Below are 12085 nucleotides of genomic sequence, written 5' to 3'. Positions count from 1 at the left end.
GTTCAACGCAGGTAACAAAATGCACCCACAGGCTCTGGGGTCGGCCAGACCTGGATTACAATTGCAGTTCTGCCACTGCTAGCTGGGCAAATGACACGACCTCTCTGAGTCTTATTTCAGAGTTTCCCTCTCTGCAAAATGCAAGATGGCCCCATTGAGTTCACAGAGGATCAGTAAGGTATGGGGGGAGTGTGTGTGTGTGTGTGTGTGTGTGTGTGTAATGCAGATCTGACTGTAGCAAAAGGATGGTGGACAGGATTCTGCGGGCCCAGAGCCACCGGTCTTTCCTTTCGGACCTTGTGTTGGTCACTGGTTTCCAGCTCCCCGTCTTCCCCTAGCGTCTCCCTCCTCAGAGCCTCCACTTGTCGTTATTCCCCAGGTGTGAGAAGCTCTTCCCTCTAGGCTCTGCCTGCTTCAATCCAATTTTTCCTAAGGTCTGTGCTTAAATGCCTTTCTTCAGAAAAGGCCTCTGTGACCAGCACAGTCCATAGCAGGTCCCTCTGCTGGACTTTCTTACAATACTTTCTACTTGTCCTCATGGCCTTGTCAGAATGCATAACCAACACGTTGCTGTTCAGACGAATGACTGTGTGCCAGCCCCAGCACAGGGCAGAGCCCACTGCAGGCCCTTAACACAGGCCCGAGCCCTGAGTTCCCTCTGTTTTTACCTCTATCTGGGCTGTGTGCTTGGCATAAAACTCCAGAGCTTCATCCCCATCCACTTGGCCACCAGGTTTCAGCATGGTCTGGAGTTCTTTGTTATGCCGAGCCAACTAGAACACAAGTTCAGAAAACGGGGGGAGTCATTGTCACTTTGCGACAGGCACACGTGCGCCCCTTTCCATTGTGGGGCATAAAGAATGCATCATACACAGTGGTAAGCTGAAGGGCAAAGATGGCGGGAGGCTTGCTACGTCCTGTCAAGGTATGCTCTGCACAGCAGCTATTTTGGGAGCGTGGCACAACAGCATGGAGAAAGCTCATGCCCACATGAGGTCCCACTTTCCCCCAATTTCTTCAGCCACATGGGAGATGGGGTTTTCTGTACAGCCACACAGGTCTCCACTCAGAAAGTTCTGAAACCCACCGAGTGGCAAAACATGGGTAGTAGAAGAGATGTGGGACAGGAGATGGTTTTCTTTTCTTCTGCCAGCACGCCGTAGCAGGGCACACCATCCCACCCAATACTGTTACTGCTTTATTCCTAAGTCCTCTAGCCCAGCGAGGTGAAAGGGACAGGAAGCACAAGCCTGCAGCAGAGTTACAAGCTGCCCACACACATCAGCGAGCTCAAGGCATATCAGCCTCCAGAAAAAGAAAGTATCTTCAAAAGCCCAGACACTTGGGAAGAGAGTTATGAAACAGGGCATTCTGGTGCCAGGGTAGGAAGAATTACTACTTCCCACCCCCCACCCCCCAAAAGCAAACACAAAGAACTCATAATGACAGGTTAGTTCCCAAAGATTTTTAAACGTGATAGGAGGCAAGGCAGCTGAAGTTTATTTCTTAGATTGTTAAGATAGACTCATCAATATTTATGAAAAGCCTAAGACTCCTTTCAACTGTCTCCAAACACAGTCATAAACTATGTAAGTGTCAAGGCTCAGTGCGAAGGCTTTTAAGAAACGTGGGGATTTCCAAGGACACGACCCTCCCATGGGAAAATGGAAGAGCCCTAGAACACGGGACATTGGGTCAGGCTGCCACAAGTACCTGTGAACCACATCACCATGAATACAAACAGCCCCAGGTTAAACCCTTAGGGGAGAACCAAGTTTAAGCGCACATTCTGCTGGGAATTCTGGCAGTGAAGGCAAACCGTGCCTGACGCGGGGACCCAGGGACAGGTCATACCTGATGAGCTAATATGTAGATGTTGTGCCCCACGTTCCTGGGGGAGGCAGCTCCGTCCTCACCATTTTCTCCATCCTCAAATTCCACTTCACCTTGCATGTAGGCTTTCTTGATCACTTCCACCTGCAAGAGTGGTCAAACAAAGGAAGCTCCTGTTTCAAGGAAGACCCACACAGGACTGCCATCTTAGAGTCTGCACTCTTGGGGCAGACAGTGCTCATCAGGCTCAGCATTTGCTTCCTACCAGGTTTGGACACAGCCTCAGAATCCTTCTTAACACGGTCACGGGCAGTCTCTACCAATCAACCTCCGCGGACATAAGAAATTAAACCCAGGTGCGATAACTAGACCAAGAGGTATTATGTCTCCTTAGAAGGGGACAATGGTTATAGAAGTTCCCTGAAACAATAAAATATGATACAAATGTAGACAAGAAGCCAGACTTTTCCTATCTCCACATTCCCTCCCACCATCTTTCTCCAACCTCCGACCTTTGCCATTTCAAGGGACAACTAGTAGGAAATCCACTAACCTTTAGCAAGAGCTAGCCAAACTGTTATCTCCAATTCCACATTTTCCCATCTACGTTTCTCTGTCCCTATTCCATGTAAAAATAACACCATTAACAAATAACATCTACTCAGGCCTTTTTACGTGCCAAGCACACTGTGTTTAGTATTTCAACATTCTTTTGGGGAATTTAATACTCATCCTCATTTTATGAAATATCAACAATTCCCAGTTATTATGGATGAGGAAAGAGGCTCAGGGCAGTAAAGAGGCACTCCTGAAATCATATGGCTAGTGAGCTGAGACTTGATCTCAAATGTGCTACCAGAGGACCCATGCATGTCACTGGTTTCACGCTCAGAACACATTCCCTAGTACATTTTTGTACTTGTCTACTGCTCCCACCTACCTCAGTGCCCTACCCAGTGCCCAGGGGCTGGGTCTCCTCGTTTCTCAATCCCTCCCTGGTGCCCAGAAAAACGCCATGGACAAGGTAGGGCCTGGCCAATGTTTATCAAATGAACAAATCATTCAAGATTTAATCAAAGAATAAGAACAAAATGCCTTCAACCCCTAAGTTGAACTGAAAATTAATCATTTTCTTTAATGATTCAGAAGGCATTTCAGCTTCCTGCATTGCCACAGCGCTATTACCCCGAATTATTTCTCATTATCCAAGACCAAGCATGCAGAGGGCCATACATTTCTGTACTGACACCGGGTCAGGCCCTGAAAAATAAATTTGGAGAAAAGATCCTTGAGATTCCCGCTCTCCGAGCTCGATTTCCTGTTAGTTCTAATACCAAATTGAATAGACAACATGTTGCATGGAACGAGTGCCAGAATTCACACGGATGCATACACATACGTGCAGAAGTATCCTGGACATTAGTTTCTCTTCTATGTGAATTCTTAGAACTCGGCTGTTCCAGCAAGCCCTTGACTTCCTGTGAGCTGTGAATGACGTTCCCCAACCACAAGGGGGCATTCCAGGAGTCTGTGGCATGCGTGACCCTGGGGGCTGACATTAATCCCATCAAGACAGGGGGGTGTTGTTGGCCTATGAGAGTTGGAATGGGGTCTCTGAGAAGTTATTCTGTCCTACTCACGAGGGACACCTGGAGCTCCCCCCAAGCCTGTTACATAAGTTGTTATGTAAACTCAGGGAGGACATCCATCTCAGGCTGAGAACTCACTCCTGACCTCAGAGATCAAAGAGCTGGGCTCACTGTTAACTTTATTTCAAGGAATACATAAAGGGACTTTAGCCTGGCCCCCAGCGCACACAGGTCACCAGGCGAGAGAAAAGTTTTAGTGCCCTCATTTAGTTCTGTCGGTTACAGTTTATTTGTGTGGGAAGAAGTCCAAATAGAGTTCTCTCCTCAGCCCGTCTCATGGTCTCTGAGAGCTGCCTGTCTCACAGGTTGTAGCACTAACCCCTGCCCTGGAAGTCACAGCCCATCGTGAATATCACCCTGCAAAAATAAGCAAGATTGGTTTTTCCTATATATATTATAAAAAAAAAAAAAAAAAAAAAAAAAGCCCTCAGAACATCAGCTCCCAACAAACATTCTTCTGTTGCCCAAACTATTGGCAGCCAGAAGAGATGGGGATTCTCTAGCTCTGGACACAGACAAGGTACAGAGAGCAGCAGTGAAGAACGAAGGAGGGGGAAGGAGCTACAGGTCACGGAGGGCACTGGGCTAAGGGCCTGATGCGAACTGTCTCATCTTCAACAGCCCTCAGGCCTGCATGACATCATCATCTTCCTTTAAGGGATGAGGAAACTGGTGCAGAGCGGTCAGGAGCCTGCCCAAGGTGAGCCACCAGAAAGGGAGAGCCAGGCCCCCAGACTGCTCGCTGTACCATCTTGCAGGAGGGACAACGGGCAAGGGCAGCTGCCGCTGGCAGCTATACAGCAGGGAGAGGGCAGATGCCACTTATTCAAAGTAGTACTTCACTTTTCCAGCCGAGTGGTAGACCTGAATCCAATGTTGTCTTTATACTTCTGATCTGTGGCATCTTTAAGAAAGCTCAAGGAAGCAGGTTCCTTTTCTGCCACAGATGCTGTTCTGACTCTCTGCATGGAGTCATGGCTGGGAGACCAGCCATCCAACTCACCAGTTCTTTTGGCCTCATGTTGTAAAGTATCCGCTCTGCATTCTCGCTGTCGTGCCTGCTCTCCATGATGGCCAGCAGCAACTTGGAAGCATTGTTCTAATTGGACAAAGAAAGAGAGGAGGAAATGGAGAGGAGCAGCATGGGGGTGCTGGCCTGAATGTGTGTGCCACATTGGTGCAAGCCCTGCATCCTGGCTAAACGGACGTTTTATCCCATGGAAGACCTGTGGGTCTAGGACAGCAAAAACCACCTGTATGCAACAGAGAACATGCTACTACAGACCCCAAAACCATGTCCGTGGACTGTGATTTGGGTCAAAGAGGAACATAGTTGTTTGGGCATACTTTCTCCCTAATGCTACCTGATATAAGTCTTGGTGGAAATTGGAAATTTTTTTTAATGTTCATTTATTTTTGACGGGGGGGGTGAGAGAGAGAGAGAGAGAGAGAGAGAGAGAGCGCGAGAGCGAGAGCGCGCACGTGTGCGCAAGTGGGGGGAGGGGCAGAGAGAGGGGAGGGGAAAGAGGAATAGAAGCGGGCTCTATGCTGACAACAGCAAGTCTGATGTGGGGCTCAAACTCATGACTCAAGCCGAAGTCAGATGCTCAACTGACTGAGCCACCCGGGTGCCCCAAAATTGGAAATTTAAGGGTCTTGTGGGTGTGTGTTGGCACTCTCATGGTGATTGTGGTTGGAAAGAATCTGCTATATAGACCCACGATGCCTTCAGGGCAGGTGTGGTTATAAACCTTGTTATTCAGCCTTGCAGGGCAGAGGAGGCAGGCAATTAAGGTAATTCCTCCCTTTTTAAAAATAATGCTATCAGCTCTCATAACCCCCAATATTATAACTGGAGCACAGCCGACAGCAATTAACAAAAGTGACCCAAAGGAACCGTATATATGCCAAACCCTAATTTCCCATTAGATCAGAGTTTTCACGTGCCCACATCCTGCACTTCTTGGCTTGACCTCATTTTAGGGACTGAGCCTAGGATAACCTGTATGGTTCTTTGTGTACAGGACTGGAAAGTTCTTGGTATGTTGTGTTAAGAGAGGGCAGTATTTTTTTCCTCCCTAAGTACAGGTCACAGCAATTCAATCAGGATGCTGTGCTACCAACTGATGGCTTTTCAGAGCACACACATTTCTATCATAATCCACAGATTACGAGATTAGCTGGAAAAGTCACTGAAACGCTGATCAGTAGCATATGAAATTCTGGTCATTTCAGGCTCTCATTATATACATTCTGATAAATGGGAGCCCGGCACATGAGCGTGAATAATGTTCAAGTCAATTCTACAACACAATTTGTCAGAGGAAGTAAAAATAGCTCACATACAAAAAATCCATTTAAATCATACACCCAAATCAATGATCCGTTTGGACTCTCAGCTCTAAACAGTGTAGGAAAAATAAAAATAACTGTGCAATTCCTGTGGACTTCTGTGTTAACATCTTCCCTAATGACCTCTCTTTCCTATGACACTGTTTATGCAATCAATACAGATCAGCTTTAGAGCTAAACCCTGCAGTTCTAGGCTCTTCTGTGGTGATGACAAAAAGTTCCCTGTTGCATATGGGTGTAAGATAGAGGACGGATCTCAACATGACCCAACACGGGAACAGTTAAAAAGGAAACGTGCTCAGTGAGGCCAACACATTTTGAAATACACTTTAGACACCAAGACAGGTTGCAAGTTTAATCTTTGGACTCTTAAAGAATCTTTGGAAGCTCTGGGTACAAATGAGGGTTTTATTTTGTTTTTTGAGGAGGATGCTTAAGAAAGCAACATCAGAAGTAGTATCCTGTCTTTTTTTTTTTTTTTAATTAAAAAAGCTTTAATATTTTATTTTTGAGAGACAGAGAGAGACAGAGCATCAGTGGGGAAAGGAAAATGAGAGAGAGAGGGAGACACAAAATCTGAAGTAGGCTCCAGGCTCTGAGCTGTTAGCACAGAGCCTGAAGCAGGGCTTGAATCCATGAGCCATGAGATCATGGCCTGAGCCAAAGTCAGACACTTAACCAACTAAGCCATGCAGGTGCCCCAGGAGTATCCTGTCTTAAGACTCTTATTTGGAGGGCCAGACTGAAGTTCTGCATTTCAGTCAGAACTTACAACATGGACCATTCACTTATCTAAGAGAACTGTATTTAGTTTCCTAACACTGACCATATCACGTGCTGAGGCAAAACACAAAGTAACTATTTTCACATGCTCCTGTCTTTTGCTTTCAATTCCTACTTGCCTTCAGTTCCAATACAAGGTCCATCCTCTTCTTTCCCAAAGGATTGATGTCATTAAGGATCAGGGCTGTGATGATGTCAATGCCATTGGATTCATGGGTGGCTATGCAGTTCTGAGAAAACACGCACACACACAAACACACACATACACAGATCTTTACACAAATGCTGGTCATAAATCAGATGTCAAAAGCCAACAGGCTCAACTGCTATTTCAACACAATGCGTGCCACTCCTAGTAATGTCTCTAGGGGAGAGCTGCAAATTTTCCGTGAGAAAGTGGTAAAAATAAAAGACAGATGAAAATCGCTAGTTTCAGAATTAACAGTAAACAGCAGGAAAGTCCCCATGCACTGTAACTGATAAATTAGTCGTGTCTAATCCAAATAGTGCAATACAGTTGGCTTTTGTTCTTAAGGGAAAATACAGTGTGTGACTGATTCTGAGTTCTGAGCCCTGTTTTCCCCTTTAAAGGTGTGTTCCATTCTCTCTACATCACTCGGCTTTCGTATTGCATACTTTTGCTTAAGACTTAAGCCTGGAAAGCAAGTTTCCTGTTTAATTCACACAATACCAAGATTAATCATCTTCCTCCAGGTAAGGTCCCCATTTGCAACAGAATCCACTCTAGTATGTTCCTTTTGACAGACCCATGTTTGGCAGAAAAGCAAACTTGAGGTTATAAGGAAATTCACTTAGATGTTAGATAAAGCCTTTTCCTTCAAGCCTGCTATAATTTTTTTTGTTCCTTTTCATTTTAACTTTGACTATACCACCTGTCTCACCAGTGAACCAGGCGATGAAAGTGGATCCAACAACAAGCGAGCCTGGTACTTATAGCAAACTATGACCAGGTGTGTTTGAAAAACAAAAGGTTGTCCCTTTTGTAAAGCATTTTTCTCCCCTGAGTGAAGTCCCTGGACTTGCTCCCCATGTAACATAGCGTATCACACCTTCCCTGTCTACTGGATTTAGGACTGGCAATTTCCGGGTCCATCTATCCCCCAGGACAGAGCTCGGTTGAGTAAAAAATCATAATCATCCTAGTATCAATGCAAAAACTCACAAAGTTGGCAATATGTCATGGATAAAAGCAACAGTTTTACTCTAGGAACCATTGGGTTCCCCTCCAAAAATCTACTTCTTGAGAGGCCAAAATCAAGACTAATGGGTCATTCATTCTTTTCTCTGAATGTGGTGTTTAAATTTCAACCAAACATTTTCTCATACTGTTTTCAAGCTGTCTTGTGTGTAGCAAGGTTTCTCTCTCTAGGTAGGTTTCAATCTTTTTCCATTAAGTAGCTTTCCTAGTGTTCAAAATAGAGCCCAGTTCTTGTGTGTCTTAATTTAACACCAACTTCATTATTTATCTCTAGTCAGTTAAGTTTGGACATTCAAACCAAGCCAAGCCACGCCATGCCAAGCATGGAGACCAAGGATAAGTCTTCCAATGCCTGTGGTTAGGTCAAATCTTGAAGCATAATAAAGCACCAAAGCTCCTTCTTGACTGCTGGAAAAAAGATCTCTAGTTGTTGCGACCTCCTAGTCCACTAGGCAAATGCTGTGTGACTTCTGAACTAGTTCCTGTCAATAACATTTCCAAAATGATGAACTTTGTTTTTTCCCCACTCCCAAATAAAAATGGAGGTACCTGGTTCTCATGGCACGGTCCTTGACAGTATTCAGTCAGACTTTCCAGGGTTTGGTTGATAAGGGCTACGTTCTTTTCGTTTATATAGAGCCCGAGAAGACCAAGACCTCCAGTAGTGCTTCCGCAAATACAGTCCAGGAACTGTAGTGTCTCACACACCAAATTGTAGTTGGTCTTGTTATTTTGACAACGAAGGAAGTTCTACAATTGGGCAGTCCCCAGCATCGGGGCAGCAAAGTAGGAGAGAAGAGGGAAAAGGTCATACATAGTGACATTTTGCTAGTATCTAATTGGTTGATGTCCAGAATTGATCAGCAGTTATGAAGAGAGATGCAGCACCGGAGAAAAGAGCCCCCAAGATGGTCAACTGTGGACTTGATCTATGGCAATGGCCACCAAACACGGGAGCTTGTTCTCCAAGGTGCTTTTCTACATGATGCTGGGGGAGGAAGGGTCCTCTTCGACAGCCCACTTCAGATGCCTAAAGCCTTTCAGAGTTCTCCTTTCTCTCTTTCCCACTCCAGCCCATGCTCCTCCCAGCAGGTATTAGGTTCAGAGGCATTTGACATTTCAAGGGGCAATGGTTATGTTTAAAAGATGATGGTGTAGTCTGGATGCTGAATGCCTACAGCTTAGTACTAGGGACGGCTCATCACAAAATAAGGTGTCATAAGCTGACCTAAGCCCACTGCCATGGCAGGAACCTAGGTTGTCATTTTTGGCTATTTCCATTAATTCTTAAAGGAAGGGGCAGGAATGAGTAAATGTTTGTGCGCTTGTGCCCAAATATATGTTCTCCAGCTAAACAGATCATGTTAACAAGAGATGTAAGAGCAGGTACTTCCTCCATAAAATCAAGTAAACCACATTCAACCACCTCACAAAGCAGAGTCTATTTTGATGAAGAGGAGATTTTTGCCAGTGACTCTTCTTAAAAAGAAGCAAAAATTAACTGCAAATATTCTTTTAAGCAAAATTATAAAAGTTACGTTTACCATAGATGACTGGTACTATATAAAAAGATATAAACAAAAGATAAAATAAACGTCAAAGATACCTTTGATGTGGTAATTCCACTTCTATAAAATAATGAATTCTATTCACAAACTATGTATTGGAAGTTCACTATAGCAGTGTTTATAATAGTCAAGAACTGGAAACAACCTAAATGCCCATCAAATGGGGAGTAGTTAAATAAATTATAGCATATCAACATCATTTACTATTACAATTTAGAAACACCAAGTGAGGTCAATACCTGCCAAAATGGAAAGATCTCTAGGACATACTGTTAAAAGTTAAAAAAACTAGAAGGTAAATAGCAAATTAATATGCATATACTGCTCCCATCCAAAAATATAGAAGGATGACTGGAAAGATACAACCAACCAGTTGGTTTGTTGTCCAAACCAACGATAGTTCTGAGTAGAGAGGTAGGGATGGGGAGAGGGACAATTCTTTTTAACTAAATACTTACTTATATCTAAACTTTTATAGAAAGACCCTATTCAAGTATTCCTTGTAAAATTAAAATATAAATATACAGATTAAAAGCTGGTAACAAAGTTTAATGCTTGACCCATCAAACTAACCGTTTCCCCCTAGCCCTCGCATAACTTTAGTCCTTTATGCTCGTCTAATTAGTCTAAAAACTGAACAATCTTCCAGGTCTGGGAGGGTGGTGGAGCAAAGGACAGATGATTTGGAACCATGTGGGCTTTCATAAGGGGATTGTTTTTCTAAGGGCCATGGAAAGCCACAGTAGGGTCCCACAGCCATTCCTCGATCCAGCTGCCCAGGGAAGGTGCTACTTGTTGGAGGGCCTAGCTGAGCCCCTTATCATGCAGAGAGGAATAGAGACGTATTCAGGAAGAGAACAGGAAACAGCCTGGCTGTCCAAGGCTGAAATTTATAGCATGGCTCTCCAGGCCATCTGCCTCTTAAACTCGTGTTTAAGAGTATTCCTCATTCTCTTTCCTCTGGGGCTTTAGCCACTTATTCTCTCTGCCTGCCACCCTGATGACTCCTCTTCCTTCAGGATGGGGTCTCAAGTCACTTGTTTCAGGCAGCCCGTCTGAGTCTCTATCCTGACTCCAACAAGATCAGAAATGGCACACACCTCTCTTGCCCCTCCTTACACTTTGTGATGTGCTTATAGAGATGTCTGTCAGCTCTGCCCAGGACCATGCTGACGGCACGGGGTGCCTGGCAGCAGGCACAGGGACCAGAACATGCCAGGTGTTTCATCAACACTGGCTAAAATAATCTGAATTAAATTGAACGGATGGAGGAAAGGAGACCTAGGAAGTCTTCAAGGCTGTTATGTTTCAACTCCCCATGAAGATAGCTGGCTGCCCTTTCTTGAAAGCCTCTCCCATAGCTCATGGTTTTTGCAGGGTGTTGAGCCACAATCTCTCCTTCCTAGTTCAGATCCATTTCCTTTTGTCCTCTACAAAAAATAGATGGGTGTCACTCACTAGGAGGCTCACAGGGACTGTTTCCATGTTCAGGGAATAGATCTCACCCTTAGTGCACAGTACCCTGCCTTGTTTAGGCTGGAGAAGACCTGTTCTTTCTGTGGTCTTCCTTGGAGGGCAAGGGGCCAAGTCGATATGTGTGAATTAAGGAATGAAAGACTTCAAATCTGTTCTCACACAGCTGTCAGTGGCCAGAGACCTGCATTCCTTAACCCAGGTGAAAAGCAAAGCCAACCTTTCAGGGGAAGGTTCAAAAGCACAGGCAAAATGGCTCAAGAATAGTCCTTCCCATCAAGTTTCTTACTACTGTGAATGAAGCTTGCTTAAGGCAGCCACTGCCTGTTTGGCAAAGCCAAATGCAGTGGCCTTATCTCTACTGATCATTTACCAACAGGAAAGTTAAGGTTATAAATATGACAAGCAATGCTGGGCAAATTCAAAAGGCTGGATTCCTTCTCCTCAGGGTTTTTCTCCACTTGTTTATACCAGGGAGGCAATCATTCTGTCCTCATGAGAATGTCTTCTCCTCCCTTTGGTACACAAGAAAACCGTGACCCAGAGATCCACCATCTGGTCTGGAACACAGCCAACAGGGTGGTGTTCAGAGTAGCTAAATCCCGCTCAAAACCGTAATTTTGAGAACAAGATTTCTACAAATGTAATTTTATCAACATCTCTAGATGATTCTAACCTTCATCCTTGTGAACCACTGGTTTAAGATCATTGGTTTTCCAACTGGGCCCTATAGGACTCTGGGGGAAACCCAGAATGCCCTGCCTCTCAGGGCTCTGGTAGGTAAGGGAGAAAAGGAAAGTTCTTGTCATCTGTAGTTTCTACTCTGAACAGAGAAGTTTGGCTTTCATCTGCTTTACTTACTACATTTCTGCATAAGATCTTAAACAGAGGATTCTGTGGCCAAAACCAAAAAGTGTAACACCACTGACTTGGATAATCTTTATGATACTTTCAAAGATTAAGCTGCTAAGACTTTTTTTTTAAGTTGCTAAGACTAAAAAAAAAGAAAAAAATACACACACACACACACACACACACACACAAATATACTATATACTCCCCTTTCAGTCAATACTACTGTTTTCCATAGAGCAATGTGTTGGAGAATCAAGTGTATGAACGGACTCATTAACAGGTCCTTCTGCCCATGGGGTTCTTAGGGCCTTAGGTCAAAGCAGAGTTTCGTGACGAGCTAAGGTGAAAAATAG

General features: G+C 44.5%; 1 protein-coding gene across 6 annotated transcripts in view; it reads right to left on the bottom strand.

The window, feature by feature from the left end:
- ITPR1 (inositol 1,4,5-trisphosphate receptor type 1) overlaps positions 1-12085 on the bottom strand; it is a 327038-nt gene that overhangs the window by 56932 nt on the left and 258021 nt on the right. For all 6 annotated transcript variants that reach the window (XM_053897548.1, XM_053897549.1, XM_053897552.1 and 3 more), the window contains 5 exons: positions 8386-8586; positions 6737-6847; positions 4486-4581; positions 1855-1977; positions 669-773 (listed from right to left, as the gene is read on the bottom strand). In XM_053897548.1, coding sequence (XP_053753523.1) covers positions 669-773; positions 1855-1977; positions 4486-4581; positions 6737-6847; positions 8386-8586 — 636 coding nt within the window. The remainder of the gene's footprint in view (positions 1-668; positions 774-1854; positions 1978-4485; positions 4582-6736; positions 6848-8385; positions 8587-12085) is intronic.

Source organism: Panthera pardus, unplaced genomic scaffold (assembly GCF_024362965.1).
Source record: "Panthera pardus isolate Hobbes unplaced genomic scaffold, ASM2436296v1 HiC_scaffold_8, whole genome shotgun sequence".
Lineage (NCBI taxonomy): Eukaryota > Metazoa > Chordata > Mammalia > Carnivora > Felidae > Panthera > Panthera pardus.
Note: the sequence above shows the minus strand (reverse complement) of the source record. Positions and strands in the feature narration are given on the sequence as shown.